Raw genomic sequence first — 18508 nt, 5'->3', positions numbered from 1 at the left:
GTTGCTACATATGAGTATAATTATCCGAAGAGGTGAATTTTTGAAATGTACAACTAGATTTGCTTAGTTCATTTTGTCCACTTTTCGAGCGGGATTGTCCTCGCATGGCGATAAAAATATGGTAGGCCCAATTTAAGCACATTCAATGCTGAATTTGAGTTAGCGGCATTCAACCTTATGAATTTCGTCTAAAACTATAACTGTGATCTCCTCTATTACTTTTTTGCGTTTAAGTAAGTTTTATTCCGTGATCTGACTTTTTGCGTTTTAAAAAATCACAGACAGTTTTTCGGTTTAGCTTTTCTCTTCGCAAAAACCCGGTCTAAATAAAAAATATCTGTTTGATATAGACAGTCTGTAAAAAAACAGTAAGCGCTACATGCTATACGTTTTAAACACTACGCGCACCAAGCATTATACGCTAATTGGAGATTGCGTACGACTGTATACAAGACGAGGGGATAAGAACAAGCGGGCGTCCTCGTTTCAGCGGAAACGTACCTGTCGATGATTTCATTCACCAGTTTCCGCTTCGTACGCGTCGCGTGCGTCCCGCGAACCCTTTATTGCGGGCGTTTTGCTGTCAGGTCTATACGCGCAGTCGCGCACGCAACGCCTGCCTTCCATCTATATTGCCTTAAGCGGATAAACGCAGCGCACGTTGGGCAATTATTTTTGTAATTCGGACTGTTGTTGTGTTCGACCAAGTCTTTTAGCGCTTCCAAAGAGTGATGAAAGTAAGCCGGAACGGCGTTTCGTTAAAATGCTAACACGAACGGCGCTCCAAGAAAATAACTTTTGCACCAACGCCGTATTGGTAAAAATAGGTAGATTTTTCACCAGGCCATTCCGCCATCTCCCTAAATGTATTTCAACTAAGATTTCAGTTGCATATTCAGTATTCGTTTTCTAAGATTACTTGTTTTGGGGATCCTGTTATTACGTAAATTGTGACGTAATCTTCAAAAAAGGTCATCCGTTCCGGGTATAAAATTAACCACTTTTCACCCCTGCTTTTAAATAACTTGCATATCGCAACGATCCAGGTGTGACCACATTCAGTCTTTTAAACGATTTTTCGCCCAAGTGCAAGTTCAACGATTTTTAACGACGCCATTTTAATGACGTTGAAATTACCTTCGAAAACCCCAATACTCTTTTGGCTTTGCTGCCATGTTTTTGGGTTACGTTAGACCAGTGGTTCTTAACCTTTGGCAACCTGCCGAACCCCTATGTTGTTCTACAAGCGTTCGTCGAACCCCAAATTTTCGCTCAGTATTCGTTTCTACCACCTAGCAGCTGAAACTGGACATAATAAAATTATAAAATTGCATTTATATAGGTCAAATTGGCCAAACTTGCAATTTTTAACGTTACATGACACCTTGGCACATAAAATAGATTCGAATTGAGCTTGAAATAACAGCATTTATGTTTCAGAGGACGTTCTCGCCGAACCTTGAACAGCTGCGTCGAACCCCAAGGGTTCGATCCAACCCTGGTTAAAAAAACACTGCGTTAGACGGTCAGAGCATCTAGTCAAAAAGATTCACCAGATAAGGTATAGCGATTAAGAAACAACGACAAATAGCGTTTTGAGGCCAATATTTTTGGCAAAAAACAATGTCTCGTCAACACATAGCTTCGTCGGTATGGATCGCGCAAAAAAAAGTACATAATGCAGATGAAAAAGATGGTCTTTCGTCAAACTTTCCGTGTATCTCATTTTTGGAAAATATAAAGTCAACACAACAGAGTGTTTCGCAACTGTACCGCAGCAAGTCAGCAGAATAATGTTGAATGCTTTATAAGAGTAGTATATAGAAAGTAAGGTTGCGGAACGTCGTTTAATTCACACTGCGAAAGAAAAGAAAATAAAAATTCCTGAAACGAGCAAATCCGTTGAGGCGGAAAGCAACTCACAACGTGTTGAGTAGAAAACGAATGAAATGAATGTAAGGCTATGGACTTCACGAAACTGAAACGCAACTGAACTTGATCAAGGTGAGGGCGATGGAAGGTATGGGAGGAACGTTACCCCCGTCCACCGACACACTGCCCAGTCTGAACGTGGAATTCGAAGACTGGCCGCCTTTATAAAACACGTTTATGAATTAGATAATGAATTTGTATAGCAAAAAATGCGCATTAGTTTAATGGGTTAGGGTTATTTTATATTTCTTCCAGTCTTGTAAACAACATGACTCAAGTCATTTGTAAAAAAAAATAAGTCATTTTTGAATAAATAACAACTTTTCCGATTGTTATGAGCAACAATTGAACTAAAAAATAACACGCACGCAAACTTGAGATAAATTTTAATGAAAAGCGGTTAATTTAATCCCAAGACATAGCAATATTTAACAGGACCGTAGGCTACTGAGATGTTTTGTCGTCAATAAGCCAACTATAGTTTAATTTTGCAAATAAAATATTGCTATTGGTAATTTGTTAAAATGTAAAAGAAGGGAGTCGCCAACTTTCTATGCATAAGTTTTAGGCTTTTTAAAAAATGGTTCGGTTTTAGGGAGCTTTAAAGGAAAATGTGGGTGTAAGTGTTAGTCCTAACTTGCTCTGTTAAGTAGTTTAAGAGATAACTTGAGAAAAATCGTCCAGGAGAGGAATTCCCTCCCCATTACTAAATACCCTAAAAACGTACTCCGTGTCCAGTGTCCATCAATTCTACCTTGGAATTTGCTTCTATTGCTCTTGGTAAGGTCAATCCAGGGCAATTTGTTCGTTGCGACTTGGCGGCGAAGCACAACCTCGCGGAAGGGAAAAACCGTAGTGTTTAGGAAATTGAAGAGCGAACGAATAAATTGCTGAGCTAAAACGAGGAAAGAAGCATCAGTTTCTTTAGGTAAGGCGCCTTATCCGCATACACGTTGCAAGTGCGTGAAAACTCATCGCAAACGCTGGTTTTAAAACAAGGAAATGCGATGTCGTTATTAAAAGACAATAAGGCTCGGACGAAGTTTGAGTTTATTTATATCACTTAATAGGTAATATTATTTCTAAATAATTTATAGATATATGGTTATTCATAAATAACGCTTCAGTTAAAATAACTTTCTTTAAAGATATTTTAAATTCTGGAACAAAATTTTCCTTTACAAATCTAATTTTTTTTTATGTATTTTTTTAATACTAATAAAACATCGAAAAAAATCACAAGAAAAACAAATTGTAATAGAAAAGCTCCCAGGTAGTTTTCATGTATTTTATTTTTACGTATCTGCAGAATTCATCTGTTTAAAGACGAATATCGCTCGGAAGTTCGCACAAAACATAATATCGCGAATTTAACATTGAAAGAAAAATAACATCGCTATTAACATTGATAAATTACTTGCCTTTGCAAACCTCAAATTTTCAACTGCTGAAACATAAGTAAATCGCCATTACGCGGTGCATACCTTGGTCGACTGGTTGCTTGTCAGCGTTGAACAGGTTCTCTGTGTCTTTATCCCTGCTGCAATCGTAGCTGCCAAAACCAAGTAACGTTCGAATGCAACAAAGGTTTAAAGCTTGATTAACTTTGTAACCGCCCTGTACAGCTTTTATATTCTATATGAAAATGGTTTAATTTTTTTTAGACACCTCGACGACATTTTGATTTGTTTTACCCTGGTTGCACATTTAGTTTAAACAGGAAGAGTTAGGTAGCTTAGTTTATTGAATATAATCAAATTGACAAATATAATGAATTTTCACCATTAAGAAAATTTGTAAATTTTAAAAACGTCCAATGTGTGACCAATACTCAATGTTAAAATTGATGAGGGTAATTTGGGTATTTTTCAGTGGTGAATTTCTGTACGGTTGTGCTTTAAAAACTTTGGGTAGAATTGTTATATTCAACAAAATGTAATATTGCTATCAATAAAGTTACACCTTAAATCGAAAGACTCAGTATTGTGTAACAGATGTATTATGTAATCCCACTCTTCGGTTGTAAACGCCATTAGGCTGCAGAAAACTTTGCGATCCCGATGAGTAAAAAAGAGTATTCCCTGAATAAAAAGATATTACTTATTTTTTATGTTAATAATAAAAAGAAGCATTTTTATCATATCAAGTTTAACTAATTAAAACCCAAAAATTGGTAAGGAAAATATTTTCATTTTATGTAAACTTTTACATTTTTGAAATACAGGCATTTATTTTTTCCCTATAGTTTGGCATTTTTAGCTCAACAAAATTAGATTGGAATTACAATTAGAACTTTTCACTTTTAACGAATTCTTTAGTTTCCTACATTAGAATTACCGAATGTCGAAAACTAAAAATTAAAGTAATCTAAACTATATAGATTGCCAAGCAATTGACAATTCTTAATAAAACCGCTTTTCTGATTTTTTTTCTCTTTTTTTTATCGAGGTATATGAATGCTAAACATTAAAACACTAAAGATTGGCACTTTACCGACTTTTTATGCAAATTAAATTGAGAAGTAGAAAAAGCAGTATGTCTACCTAAATCATCAAACTACAAAACTAGAATTATCTATAGTTGTCCCAGTTTGAATTGACCGTGAGTTTTAATTACGGATTTCTACAATAGAATAAGGCGTTGAGATTAAAGTGAGATTAACTCGTAGAACCCGGCAAGGATTAGTAAAGATTCGGTTTAAACTGTTAAAATAAGGTATTTGTTAACTGAGGATTTAACTTACCCTTCCAGTCGCGTCGGTTATGATTGCTTTCGCTTGAAACCCAGTATCAGATCTGACGGACCCCCTTGGGCCGCCAGCGACTATTGTATAAAAAAAGTAATGCATTAAAAGTGCTAGTATCTAGTTCAAAAGCAATGGTTTAAAGGCGTTTGTGGCTGTCGGGGCCCGGATGTGAGCAACTACAACCATTCACATCATTTATTTTTTGAAAGGCGGGCGTTTGGTTGATTACATTGATAACTTTAACGTTAAGCATGGATCCAAAGAACGTTCTCAAACTTAAATTTCTTAACGTTTAAAAAAACATGTAGATTGTAGATTTATCCGAGGACCGAAGGACACCAGATGACTAGACAATATAAAAGGCTAAAGCAGGGGTCGGCAACCTTTCGTACGCAGTGTGCCAGTTTATGAATAATGTCAAAATGTTAACCACTCGCGTGCCCAACATTTTTCTATGTTTGGTTTTACACTGGCAATCAGGGCTGTGGAGTTGGTTAAAAACAACCCGAGTCCGACTCTGGCCGAATATGATATTTCATCGCGTCCCGAGTCCGACTCAGCCTCTGTATTTCACCAATTTACGTAACTAAAATAAGGTGGATATTCCGCAATCCGCTCTATAGGGTCATGGAAAATATGACACGAGCATATGCTATTCCACCTTAACAATTTACAGTTTGCTGCCTTACACACGTCGGACTCGGGTAGTTTTATACTGGTTTTACTACAGTCCCGAGTACGACTCAGCAGCCCTGCTGTGATCTGACATCTAATTTACGTATATTTTTTGAAATATACTTCGATGCTTTTACCTATAGAAGCCGATACCTATAGAAGGAGTGTTAACTATCAGTTTCGCTTTTTGTTGGTTTCTCAGTCGCACAAAAACACACGTGCTTGCTTTTAATGTAGAACAGTGGTTCTCAACCTTTTAAGCTTACGTAAAATTTTAAAACAATTTTTGCGGACCGGTGAATCTTCAAAAATTAAAATCAACCCAAAATGTAATTATGACAAAAGTACACAACTTCAAAGCAAATAACGAAAACTTCAATGTAATGAGAAATTTGCTGCTGTCTTATCGATATCGTGGTTCCATTTAAATTTTTTCACATACAACTGGTCTTCAAGTTTAAGACACGTTGTAGCCTACTTTTAAACAGTTGGGCACAACACTTGGAGAATTGTGACGTACGACAAAGTCCAAAGTAGACCATTAACTCTATGCTACGTCACAATGCTGCAAATTAAGGAACTATATAAGTTCTAAATTTGATAGAGAAGCCGCCTTCAACATCTTGCTTTCTGCAATTAAGATATAAATTTGTACTATATTTGGCGGACCGGCAGGAAAGTTGACGCGGAACGCGGTTGAGAACGACTGATGTAGAATGCCCTGCTTTAACGTAGTAAACGTTACACCAAATTTGGGGCATTGTGACGTAATACGAACGGTTAGTGTATAACGCCCACAAAAAATCATATTAAGTACAACACAGTTAAGACACTTATTTGTGACACGAACTGGCAATGTGTGCAACTATTTAGTTAGCGCTAGTGTTAGTGATGTAATAGAATAGCAATGTTAATGATGTGGTAGTGATCTAATGGTTGAACTTTCTTAGGGGTATATGATGTGCGCGTTAAATCATTTGGCGTTGCCGACCCCTGGGCTAAAGTATAAGAGGGCATAATAAAAAATGGGCCTTGCAGTATTATTTTTATTCTCAAGCATTTTATAGCAAAAAAAAGGCAAATAAAAAACAAGGCACTTACTGGTCGAATTGAACGGGCGGCTACAGTTGCAATTAGCTCTCTCACGCCCACAAGCGGAGCACAAAAGAAAGGCGCGAAAGCTGAGAAGACGAGTCACGCCAACCTAGAGTAGCATTATTGTTTTTTTTTCTTCTCACAAATATTAGACACACTTCGTCGAGGATGACTGAAATTTTACGTTAAACGAATTGTCGTTGTTTGAAAAACTTTAAAGCCAGAGTTATTCGTTAAAACCGACATTTTTTGTCTAATTGTTTGATAGACATTTTATAACATTAACAAGATCATCGTAAAACCAAAATAGACAAAAAAGAAAAAATTCTGTACTTCAACAATAAGTGCATTTAAATCTATATTGAAATATTAGAAAACATAAAATCCTAAATCAACCTTAAGACGAACAAGAGAGGCTTTCTCGTCAGGGTCCACGTACATCTTGTACAGATTAGTAACTGTGAAAAAGAAGGCAACTTTCAGAACACCTTTTACGCAAAAAAAGTCCAAAAGCTTTGCTGTATACCATATTTTGATTTAAAATCCCAGACAAAGTACACCAAGATACCGTTCTTTTTAGTTGGTTTTCGTTTAACTCGGTAATACCTAAAACTTTTCCTACTGATTTTACGACACGGGTATAGTTCTCTTATTACTCGGATATATTCTGCAACTAGGAAAATGACATTAACAAACGTATCGCTTACTGCTGAAAAAACATTGTTAGATCAAATATATGCGAATTCGAAAATCAACAATTTGCGAAAAGTAAGCCACGTATAGGTCAAACACGTCGTATAAAACGTGTTTGTAAAAATAAGAAGTTATCATCTCAAACAGGCACTTGCAAAGAGTAAATTATAATATTTTTCTTCTGAAATTGTGACATCAATGTTACTTGACTATGGACAATCCTTACTCAGAAAAGTGCTACTCATGATTTTTCAACAAAAATAAACAAACTTGCTCTTCTGTTACTGACCAGGACCAGCCAACTCCTCCAGATCAACCGGTTCTGATGTTCCAGGTTTCTCTACGTTTTCGAGCTGATCTGTTTCCATCCTTGACTCGCTGGTCGTATCCACCTCCACAGCGCTACAGCTAAATAAAGCACCACTTGTTTAGTCACAAGACACCGAAAACATCGCAGACTCCGAATCTGTCGATCAGTGTATCACAGTTGGTAGAGCCACGGTCCTGGTATGGACCTCTGTTTTTTCTAGCCTGTCTTGCTTGCATCACTGATCGACAGATTTGGCGAGTCTGTGGTGGCTTTCACTGTACTAATAATATGTAAGCCGTAATCGTTGGTCAAAAAGTAGCTTCACAAGGGCTAGATCACAGTTGTTTTTCCATATCAATTTTGTGTGATAATAAACACAGAAAATCATAGTATATATCAGGGGTGTTCAAATGATTTCTGCCATGATCCACGACAGCCAAACCTGACAACATGATGATCCACTAAATGCGAATAGTAAACATATTAGACATGCTTTAATTTTTATGGTGCCCCTTGCCCCGGAGCTTCCCGTTCAGAGTATTTAGATGTGTAAAACAATCAACAAGAAAAGCCAAGTTACACAGATTGGTACCTTCAAGCAGAGTACTAGTTTGACCCTTTTCATTTAAAAAACATGACCAACTCTTTACGAAGGTCCCACAGCCTTTTTAAAGCATGTCCCTTACTTAAAATGTTTTTATTTTTTTTGTTTTTTTTTAATTTTTTTTCAAGACCTCATGGCAAGATCCACACAAAAAAATTAAAAGATCCGGAACCGGGTCGTGATCCACCATTTGAACACCACCGGTATATATCATATCAATCCGGTTCAGAGTTAAAATTAAATGTAAAAATTGTGAGTTCAAAAATTATAAGAAACGCTATATGATATTTTGATAGTAAAATATCGGCAAAAACATGCTATCTCTGATCGTATTATCGCCTTACCGTTAGAACGGTTGTTAAGCAAGGGAAGTGCGAAACTCATCACGTAACCACAATATTATTCTAGACATGGCAAACCATTCCTGTACCATTAGTTTAGCTCGGTATATTGGATATTACTTACCTTGGTTCCAGGGCAGGTTCTTCTGACAACCAATTGCTAGACTCCAGTATGTGGAACGTTGTAGGCGTGTACTTGCAATACGCGTGACCCTGGTTAATATTAAAGGAAGATAACTTTACTATCTAGGTCCAATTGAACTGGCAACCACGCTGTTTTAGTACAACTGGTTTTACGTACAGAAAGCGAACAAAAAATCATTTATGGTAGAAGGAGTATCAAAGACCATACCGACGTAGGTAGCTTGTTTTGAACGTTTCCCATAATTCTTTATTCATTTTCACCATGGTAAAGATAGCAATGAATAAAGAATTATTCGTAACGTTCAAAATATGCTACCTTATTTTGTATGGGCTTAATATTCGTTGTACCACAAGGTATATTTTGTTCTATTTCTGTACGTAAAACCTGTTGTCTAGCATTTAGGCTATAAAATACTTGTGGTGTAACAGTTATGCAGATTTTAACGTCAGGCACATTGACTGACCTTATAGTACCAGGATTTAACTGTATGTCTGTACATCAGCTTTAAATACCATTCAAAATTAATTAAATTTAAGTTAAGCCTTGATAATATTAGTGAAGAAAAAATATCCTAACATCATGTTACAAACCCTCTTGGACACGATCAACTTGAGTCTATAAAAGTTGACCGTGTTGCCAGGCAACAATCCGAGCATAGGGGAAGCTGAAGCTCTGTAGGAGATGTAGATGCTCATTGTTCTACGGAAGATGGACTGTTTAAGAGTGTTGCATAAAGGTTGGCAGAAAAGAGAAGCATGTAAATTTGATAAATATTCACTGATAACTACGCAACAAAACGTTTATCAAACAATTTAAGGGGTATATAACTAGAAAACGGCATTTCTAGGAAAAAGTATCTCTCCTAAAAGCCTTCATTGACATAATGATAAAATAGATAGAAATCGTTCTTCTGGTGTAAACGAAGTATAAACCGACGTTTCGGCAGCAGATACCAGCTGAAGTTATCAGGGTTAATAATTATTAACCAAACCTTTCGCTTTGATCTTCTGCAAGGTCAAGCCTGTAACTGTGTCCAGTCGACGTTTCGTCCCACTTATTATCCCTATACGAGATTCGGTGGACGATGCGACCTCTCAGCGCCACCAGCATCGCTTTGTCGCCAGAGGGCTGTCGCACGACCAGTTGGCCAACCGTGTAAACCTGCACCAAAATCGCGTGTCAAGGAATGGCTTTTGATTTTTGATGATGTTGGTGAGAGCTACAGCGTTTGGTGCGTGGGAGAACCTGGATTACAGTTTTTCGGAGACTTTATTTTAGACATGACGCCACAGTCTGATGTCACAATACTTGCAAAGGTTTGTCTTTAGCAAAGCCGATATTTTGGACAAAAAGCATCGCGATCCGACCCGATCCGATACCAATGACGTCAGTATTATGATTGAACAAGCAAAATAGATGAAATTGTTAAGTTCACGAGACTAGAGCATATATTTTTTTAGGTTTTGGGCTAAAATTTGCTTGAAGTTTGGTAGTTATCCTGAGTTAATATTTTTAATAAGTTTACCTTTTAAAGTAGAATTTGCTGCGTTTGATCGCAGATAATATGCCTATAATAATTTGGTTGTTGTCACCGATACCACCCTAGTATTATTTCGATACTACCACTTGGCATCGGGTATCGGCTTCGATCCGATATTATCGGAAATCCCTAATCAAAACCACATGATTGAATTAGTGTGAAAAAATGTACTTGGTCCAGTTAAAAAACACGCTCGCATTCGCACCAGAATACATTTATATTTTCGTAAAACTAAGCTGTTTAATGTCAATCGAAAGGCTCATAACGGGCTTTCTCTTACCGGCTTTAATCCGTCGCTGTAGAACCCCTTCTTCCAAACACTGGAAGCTGTCTCGTGGAAGCGCTGGGCGCCGGCAAGGTCAAACTCCGACGGAAGGTCATCCCAGTTCTATAAAAGATCACGCTTTGAAAAAAAAAGCAAAATTCTATGATACTCTGTCTTTTATGAATAATTAATTACTATCAATCAATAATTTCATCCAAATTTAAGATGTTATAAACCATACATGTGTCCCGCATATTTATTCGTGAATATCACAAGTAGAAAATAATCAACTTTACTTGATTGAAAGCAAACACCGCCATAGCCTACCAGGAAAAGGTTTCAAATATTTCTTCATTTAACTGGCAAAGGAAATGTTGATAATTGAAATTTTTACAAACCCAATAACTTTACCCAAGTTGCTTTCTACTTCGTGTTTAAACCGCACAGAAGACGTACAAGTTTACAAAATGTTATTTCTAGCATAATTCCGTCCGAGAACAACACATTTTGTTTCCACATTCACATACCCCTTTGCAGTTTATTGGAAGTTTAGCAGAAGAGTAACTTAAAAACAGGCGTACAAAATAGAGCGACGGATCAATGTGATGGTTCTCACCGTTATGTGCTTTAACGTGCAGATATCAACGCAAAATGAACGAGAAGAAGTGGAGGTCATCGGCTCTAGAACAACAAATACATATGCATAGCGTTAGCAGCGTTGTTTTTAGTAAATTTGGCACATATGTTGTCATAGCGTACACCAACGATTACGGCTTACGTATCATCAGTACAACAAAAGCCATGGCAAACTCACCGAATCTGTCGATCAATGATACAAGCAAGGCAGGCTAGAAAAACAACCTGCCTGCAGTGAGGTTCGAACTCACGACCTCCGGCCATACAGAGTGGGGGACAGATCCTTGAGCTTTAAATATTCCAAAAACATTCACTGTTTCCGTAAAAAGTTAGTTTGAAACCTCTGAGCGGGTCATTGGATATAGGACCCGGAAAGCTTACATGTAGCAATGCGAGTACCTTTACTAGCGGCGATGGTGAGCATGACAAGCAGGCCGGGGAATATGTGTGGAAAGAAGGAGGAGGCCTGGTGGCGGAACTGGACGTGACACTCTTCGTACCTCCAACCACGCGTCAGCATGTAGGCCGAGATTTGAAAGGAGGTGGACGACGAAAACTGAAGGAAAACGCTTTTGGTTGAGGTTTTATATGTTAAAGTGTGCCAGCGATCAGTTGAGCATGGTTAAAATTTAAACACTATAAAACCTTATTTGAAAAAAACAGTTGATGGTTCTCCTGCTCTAAAATACCATATTATACTTTTCTCGGGAAAGCTATTTCGATATATGTTATTTAAATAAGAAAACCGTGGAGTAACTAATTAATTAATAGTATTGACATATAGCCATACAAAGGAGAATTGGTTTCCCAGATGTTGGTGACTCTCATTATTGAGCAAAAGTAATGAACAGGGTCCGGGCCTCTAAACCTCATCGTCAAAAATGCAAAAAACATTACTTTCTTTAACGCAATACACAGAACACAACACTTGCCTTTAAAAGCTGTGCTTTGTGGGTGACAAAAATAAGCAGATCTTGCGTCTTTTCTTCGATGTTTTTTGTGATGTTCGAAGGTCCGGCACGTTCGCTAGTAGACTTAACGTGACAGGTTATTTTAGAAAGTGTTATTGAATTTGTATTGAGCTGCCTCTTGAAAACAAAAACCTTCGTCTGAATGTCATAAGTTAAAATCGTCGGTAAATTAACTTTTAGGAAAAATAGTAGTTAAGCCTATTTACATAACCTGTGTTTCAGGGTTTAACAAGAATTTGTTTTCCTCTCGGAACGATAAGATCTATTTACCAGGCTCATGAAAACTTTTTGAGATATGCGTTCATAAAGTTGCGTCATAAAAAATAGGCTGGTGACATCCTTCGATCTCGTGCAGTATATGCTCTAGGAGCTAAGTCTAAATACATTCAACGTGGTTGCGACAAACACGACAAACAAAGTAAAAACATTTTTACAGGTTTTGGGTTAGGGCAATAACTATACCGGAACGTCGTTCTGCTTTGATTAAGTTCACCAGGGTTTGCAGAAAATTATTCTCAAAATTTGGCATTTATTTAGTTTTGTAGCTTTTAAAACGAATACTATTCAGGGAGAAATATGCTAGTTGCCTAACTCACGTATTTGTAAATGTTCACATTTTCGCACGATATTAGCGCTCGGGACCAACCTAAATCACTCACCGCATTACCAGTCATATGCAAATTTTATAACAGAATTTACTCCGTACTTACGTCATCAGCTGATAGCTCCATGAGTTGAGGTGAAGCGGAACGGTCAGCGAGGCACAACGTTTCTCTCAGAGGCAGTTTAACGATTTGCTTTGTTGACGTCACTAGGTAAGCCAGCAACGTAAAATCGCGATCCAATGTGTTTTCGCCGTCTGAAGAGCTGCTGCGAGCAAGATCGATTTAAACTAAATAAATATGTTTAGTTCAAACTAAAGATAAATATGTACAACTTTAAAACTCCGGTAACCTTCGGAGACTATTTGAATCAGCGGATCAGTTAGGGAATTTGATGCATACAGGGCTAGCCTAGAAATTCTAGCCTGTCGTGAGGCTAGAACTCGCGGCATCGGTCGCACCTACTGAGCCATACAGGCTCAGAGATGCGCAAGCCGAGAAACAACCATGACATTATTCTCTGTTGCACCCCTATGGGTACAAACAACTTCCCTGGGAAGTGAATTTACAGTAACATATCAAGGCACTGAGGCAAACATACAAATACGTGTACAATTATTGTGATATAGACTGTAACAAGTCGTCCTATCGTTATCGTTGATTAAACGAACGACCTTTAAAGGTCTAAATCACAGTTATGGCACACGTGTGTGTGATCGTGCGTTTTGGTGACAAAACATTTTAAAATCTATATATTTGGCGTGGGCAAATTTAGGCAGCAGTTTGCGAATGACACAGGATTCGCTACACATCACATATAGACGCCGTTTTCTTTTTATGAGTTGCTGTACAACGTATGCAAGCTCGACGCCAAAAAGCCCGTTTCCGAAAGCAAATCAATAATTAACAAAAAACTGTGCTTTTTGCTAAAAAAAACGCTTACTCGGAGTCGGAGTTCGGTTGAACATTTTCTTCCGTGTCCACAGGCGCGATGTTTTTCCAAATGCGTTCTACCACAACAAAGAAATTGCTTATCACAACCAAGGATCCGAGCAGACCCGGCGGCAAAAGATTGTACTCGTTGCATAGCTCTGTCTCTGTCGAACGACTCACGCTGAATAGAAGTTTCGAGAAATAACCAGTTAAAAATTGGCTCCGTGCCAAACGTTTCAGCAAAAAGTCCTACACTTTCCTCACATAAGTGTGAAGTGGCTGGAGTTACCCATGTAAATTCTGGTCCAAAGAGAATCAATTAACAATAGGTTCATTCTTCTAGTACATTTAAGGATCTGCAATTAGTATTTCCATACATATATAGTGCGATGTTTTGGCATTGCATAAGCCTTAAACCAAACTTAACGGCATCAAAATTGACCAATAAAACCCGCTTAAAATATTTGCACAAATCATTTTTGCGTTATTTCGCATTTTTGCGTGATTAAATCATGTCGTTTGACCTAGCTATTTTATCCCAAAGTTAGGTAAACTACTTTTTGAATAAGATTCAACAAAACAACCTCAGATTGGTTGGATCTTGAAAAATAAGACACTGCAAATCGCCAAGACCATCAAAGATTTTCGTAGAACCAAATTCACTTCCTCCAAGCTTCGCAACCAATAACGGCTTGCTTTGTAAAACCTAAAATAAACGTTCCGATTGTATCAGGGTATAATGATTCGCTACAAACAAATAAACATGTGGCATTGAAAGAACAAAGTAAAATTTAAACATTTCCAGTATAACCTAGATTTGTTTTAGTCTCAAAATATCTGATCGTTTTTATTTAGATATGCTGTTTGGATTAAAAACAAACAAAAAAACTTTTATCTTCTGACCGTTTTCTTTTCATCATAAGTAAGAAGATCACTGAATGGCACAACAAGATGACACCAGAGATCAGAATAGGCATAATCCTCTAAAAAATGATCCCTTGCCCTTGATGTGGCTCTCTGGCAAACTTCCTATAAAACAGCCAATGTTCATCATACTTGCTATTAACTAATATCATTTGATTTGGAATAGTTTATGTTAATTTATTTGTAGGTACCTTGACCGAAAATAATTTAAGAGGTGTACATGGATTTTCTATTAACTTTTCAACAGAACAACTCTCATTGTCAGATGGACTTTGGAATTCCGATTTAACACTAAAATGATCTTTGAGCCACCCTTCATCAAACGCGCTTAACACTGTGCAACAAAATGTAAAGTTCAATGTTCTGTAAAAATTTTAAGGGTATTGCTTAAAAGTTTTAATAGCCCCTATATTCATGTAAAACTATTTTTTGTGTAGGTTTGATTCATATATTTTCTGTCATATGCAAACATAATACCCAATTCTGGAATATGCAAATTCTTTGAAAGTTTGCAAAGCTCCAGTAAATGCAAAGGGTGACAATGAGTGGTAATGATCTTGTTGTATAACGGACAAGAGTGGTCACAAAGTTTGGTATCGCTAGAATAGTTAGGTTGTGGAGCAAATTCCAGAATCTAAGAAATACACTTTTGATGTAAAAGGTAAAAATAAAAAGATTGAATACAAAGACGTACTTGTAATATAGAATGTTTACATGCCACCAATAAAGTATCACTCTTGTTCTACAAATGGTAAAGGGCATTAATTATGGATTAAACATAATTTCAGTTTGTAATTACACTTACCTTACAAACGTGAGCTTGTTTCAGGGCAATGATAGCACCTGGTTGTACAGAGGTATGGACAGAATGAACAATGTTAAACAAAGATACATAACAGTCATTTTGCATTTGCAATATTCCAAGCTCCCAGTTCAGAATGTATTCGATTTTACCAACATAAACTGGACAAAATGTGTATTGATATTCTCTCTTTTGCAACCTATTAACAAAAGTTCGGTGAACTGTTAAACAACTGAATCAAAATATTTAAATGAAAATTTTATTAATTATTGTCCTTGTATACAAATAAAAAATACAAATTTTAAATTTGAAAAAGGCTACTTAAAATATATTTTAACTATATAACAACCAATCTTTGTCTTGGCAAAGGACATCATAATCGGGATCACAATACATATCAAGAAGCTCTTTCCAATCTGAAACAGCTTGTACTTCAGTTGTTGAAGTGGATTTAAAATAAACTGACGGCCTAAAAAATATAACAAGTATTAAATTGTTGTTTTTTTACTTGGTTGCACTTTAAATTGTAGGACATACCATTGATCACCAGACTGTATCTCCACATGGCTGATAGTGACAAAAAATCCAGGATATATCTTTGGGTGGCAATTAAAAGTATCACAATGAACAGAAACCACACAAGATGGCAATGAATGACAGTTGCTTGGCAATGCTTCTAAATTGCTGGACTTTGCAATCAAATGCAAAACAAGGTGTTGATCAGTTGCTTCTAATCGGTACAGGATCCCTGGCAAGAAATTTAATAGGAAATATATAGGGTCCTATCTTAATCTCCTAATAAGACACATTAACAAAATTTATTTTCAGACCTGAAAAATTGCAAACAGATAGTTTCATCAGTTCTTGCATTTGCATTCCTAGTATCGTTTCAATGCTGAGCATGTTTTCTTTCTGCACCATTGAGTGTAAACTGACTAGTAGAATTGGATGCCCTGTGACCTGTAAGCAACTTCAAAATGCACAGAAATCATCTTTTAATAAAAATGTTTTTACAAGTTTTAAAACACAGATACAGACCAGGGGTTGAGGTCATTTGCTGGTATAAAATTCCATGAATAAAGCAAACACACTGCACCAATAAATGAAGAATCAAACTTTGGCATGCAGCACTTTATTTTTCCAGATTTGTCAGAAAACTCTAAGTTCCCTGTATCATCTTAAAAAAACAGACAAAAATTATTACACAAGCAATGCTCACATTTACTAAAATATTTTTGAAGTAAGTCATACAACTCTTGAACAGTTATAGTACTCACAAACTACTGTAAATTTGCCAAACATGTTTTTTTCTTACTGAACTTTTATTAGTACTTTACAAGAACTTTTGTTTAGTGTTTACATCGAATACATCGAGGAAATATCTCACCCAAACCAATTAGTCCAACAAGAAGGCTAGGAGCTTCATTCCAGGTGCAAAACCGACAAACAAGATCAGTTTCTGTCACCGGAAACTTGTAATCTTTCTGTAAAATCATAACACAGGTGAAATGGTAATTTTATTGCTAAGTGTTTTTATATATTTACCTGTACAATGTGACTGTGTACGGGCGTTGCAAAGCGTTCCTTGAGTTTTTTTACTGATATGAAGCATTTCTTTATGGGCAACTTTTTGTCATCTGAAGAACTATCTAAAAGAGATGGTGAAAAATTTAACAAGTATATTATATATAGCTAAATATTATATACAAAACCCCTATAGTTTAGTGTGCAAGAAAAAAAAGTTTATTCCAATACACAAAATAGAATAACATTAATGTTACCAGCTAAACAAAAGTGTTAGCACAATGAACATAAAAAAGTACAGAGATATTAACGTTAGTTCAATGTGCAGTAAAAAACAATAACAAAGATTGGTAGTTGTATAATTATCTTAAAAAAGAATTAGAATATTTAAAAACCTCTAAATATTAACAGAACTGGTTTTAATCCAAGCTACAAGAAGTTTATGTATATTCTGAAAAATGACAAACATGTCAGTGTTTTGCAATGGATCAGTCTTTACCTCTGGATTCTTTCACAACTGAAGATAACAATTTTTGAGCAATTCTGCGTGACAATGCTTCTTTTTCTATAAAATTGGCATTTTTTATTTGTAAAATTATCTTTTTCTTCAAACTAAGTACTAACCTTGTGTTGAAAGTTCTTTAACAGCCGAATTAGCAACAGGCACAATGTAATGCCTAATAAAAAGAAAGGCTGCCTTCACCCAAGCACGATGTGAGCTTCCTGGTGCAACTTGAATTCCAAGTAAAGTGGCATCAGACAGCAAATCAGAAGACACACTTGTCATATTTCACGCATGAAAATTTGTACATAGCTTATTTCGTGAAGTTGAATTGTTTTAAATATAATGTACTTAATGATCACTTTTTATGGTCCTATTAGCTTACTTCATTCATTTACTCAAGACCATTAATTTACCCAAGACCTTGAATCATTAAACCATATTTTACAATCATTTAAATTGTATAAACTTTAAGGAAAATTATAATAGTGTTGGGGAGTCACAGTAAAATAATGGCTCTGGCTTTAGAGCCACCAAATACATATCAAAGACTCCAGCTCCGGAGCACCAAAAATATAACCAATGGCACCGGCTCTAAAGCGTCAATTTTTTTAAAGTTTTTTTCAGCAAGGGCTAAGTTAAGTTACATCTGCAACACTAAACTGTTTGGTAGTTTTCATTTAAGCAAGTTGGAGTTTTTCGAGGTAGAGCAGACTAAAATTTAATAGCTTCAGCTCTACAAAATTTATAAATGGCTTCGGTTCCAGAAAAATATTAAAAATGGATCTAGCTCTAACTTCGAGAGATACTTTTGATTGTTCAAGATTTAGTTTTGTTCTCTACTGGTAGACTTTTTGATACATTTGTTTAGGTATGATAGAAGTGCAATATTTTTGACATTTTACAAGTTTAGTCTGTGTGCTGGCTAGCTTTTCGGGAGTAAGACAGATCTGGTAATGCATCACTAAAAAAATAGGGGGGACCCAAACAGCCCTCCACTTGTATAGCCCAATCTGCCAGTCTGGAGAGTATGGCTTGTCTTGATAAAATTTTGCGGGTGCACGGTAAAAAAAATTAGGGTGAAAACAAAGGTCAAAAAGTGCACCTTGGGGGGAACTTTACGATTTTCTGATGCACTCTGTATTGCATGTATGCTGATGCGATAAATAAGGGTGTGTGTTTTTTATAGTTTTCTAGCAGATTTTTTTCGGGGTTCACTTTTGAAAGGTTGAAAAAAACTCGCGGGTGCACTTGCCATACTTTCCACA

General features: G+C 36.5%; 2 protein-coding genes across 2 annotated transcripts; both read right to left on the bottom strand.

Moving 5' to 3' along the window:
- Nucleotides 1–1704: 1704 nt before the first annotated feature.
- On the bottom strand, nucleotides 1705–8658 carry LOC146161318 (uncharacterized). The gene is made up of 9 exons (XM_083385673.1): nucleotides 8521–8658; nucleotides 7431–7549; nucleotides 6845–6906; nucleotides 6455–6557; nucleotides 4676–4755; nucleotides 3895–4013; nucleotides 3417–3484; nucleotides 2687–2827; nucleotides 1705–2092 (listed from the first exon to the last, which is right to left on the bottom strand). Exons 2-9 carry the CDS (start codon nucleotides 7507–7509, stop codon nucleotides 1971–1973), a joined length of 774 nt encoding a protein of 257 aa, XP_083241799.1. The 5' UTR covers nucleotides 7510–7549; nucleotides 8521–8658; the 3' UTR covers nucleotides 1705–1970.
- LOC146161317 (uncharacterized) lies at nucleotides 7668–17652 on the bottom strand. The gene is made up of 24 exons (XM_083385129.1): nucleotides 17363–17652; nucleotides 17238–17303; nucleotides 16760–16863; nucleotides 16602–16698; nucleotides 16253–16391; nucleotides 16045–16184; nucleotides 15752–15962; nucleotides 15564–15683; nucleotides 15218–15413; nucleotides 15107–15154; nucleotides 14890–15046; nucleotides 14604–14746; nucleotides 14392–14517; nucleotides 14073–14194; nucleotides 13499–13669; nucleotides 12664–12823; nucleotides 11915–12016; nucleotides 11382–11538; nucleotides 10963–11027; nucleotides 10362–10469; nucleotides 9533–9702; nucleotides 9132–9240; nucleotides 8521–8609; nucleotides 7668–7731 (listed from the first exon to the last, which is right to left on the bottom strand). Exons 1-24 carry the CDS (start codon nucleotides 17523–17525, stop codon nucleotides 7668–7670), a joined length of 3027 nt encoding a protein of 1008 aa, XP_083241255.1. The 5' UTR covers nucleotides 17526–17652.
- Nucleotides 17653–18508: the final 856 nt, after the last annotated feature.

This window comes from Ascidiella aspersa, chromosome 3, assembly GCF_963924565.1.
Source record: "Ascidiella aspersa chromosome 3, kaAscAspe10.2, whole genome shotgun sequence".
NCBI classification, from domain to species: domain Eukaryota; kingdom Metazoa; phylum Chordata; class Ascidiacea; order Phlebobranchia; family Ascidiidae; genus Ascidiella; species Ascidiella aspersa.
The sequence above is the reverse complement of the archived record's forward strand: the minus strand, read 5'-3'. Positions and strand labels throughout refer to the sequence as shown.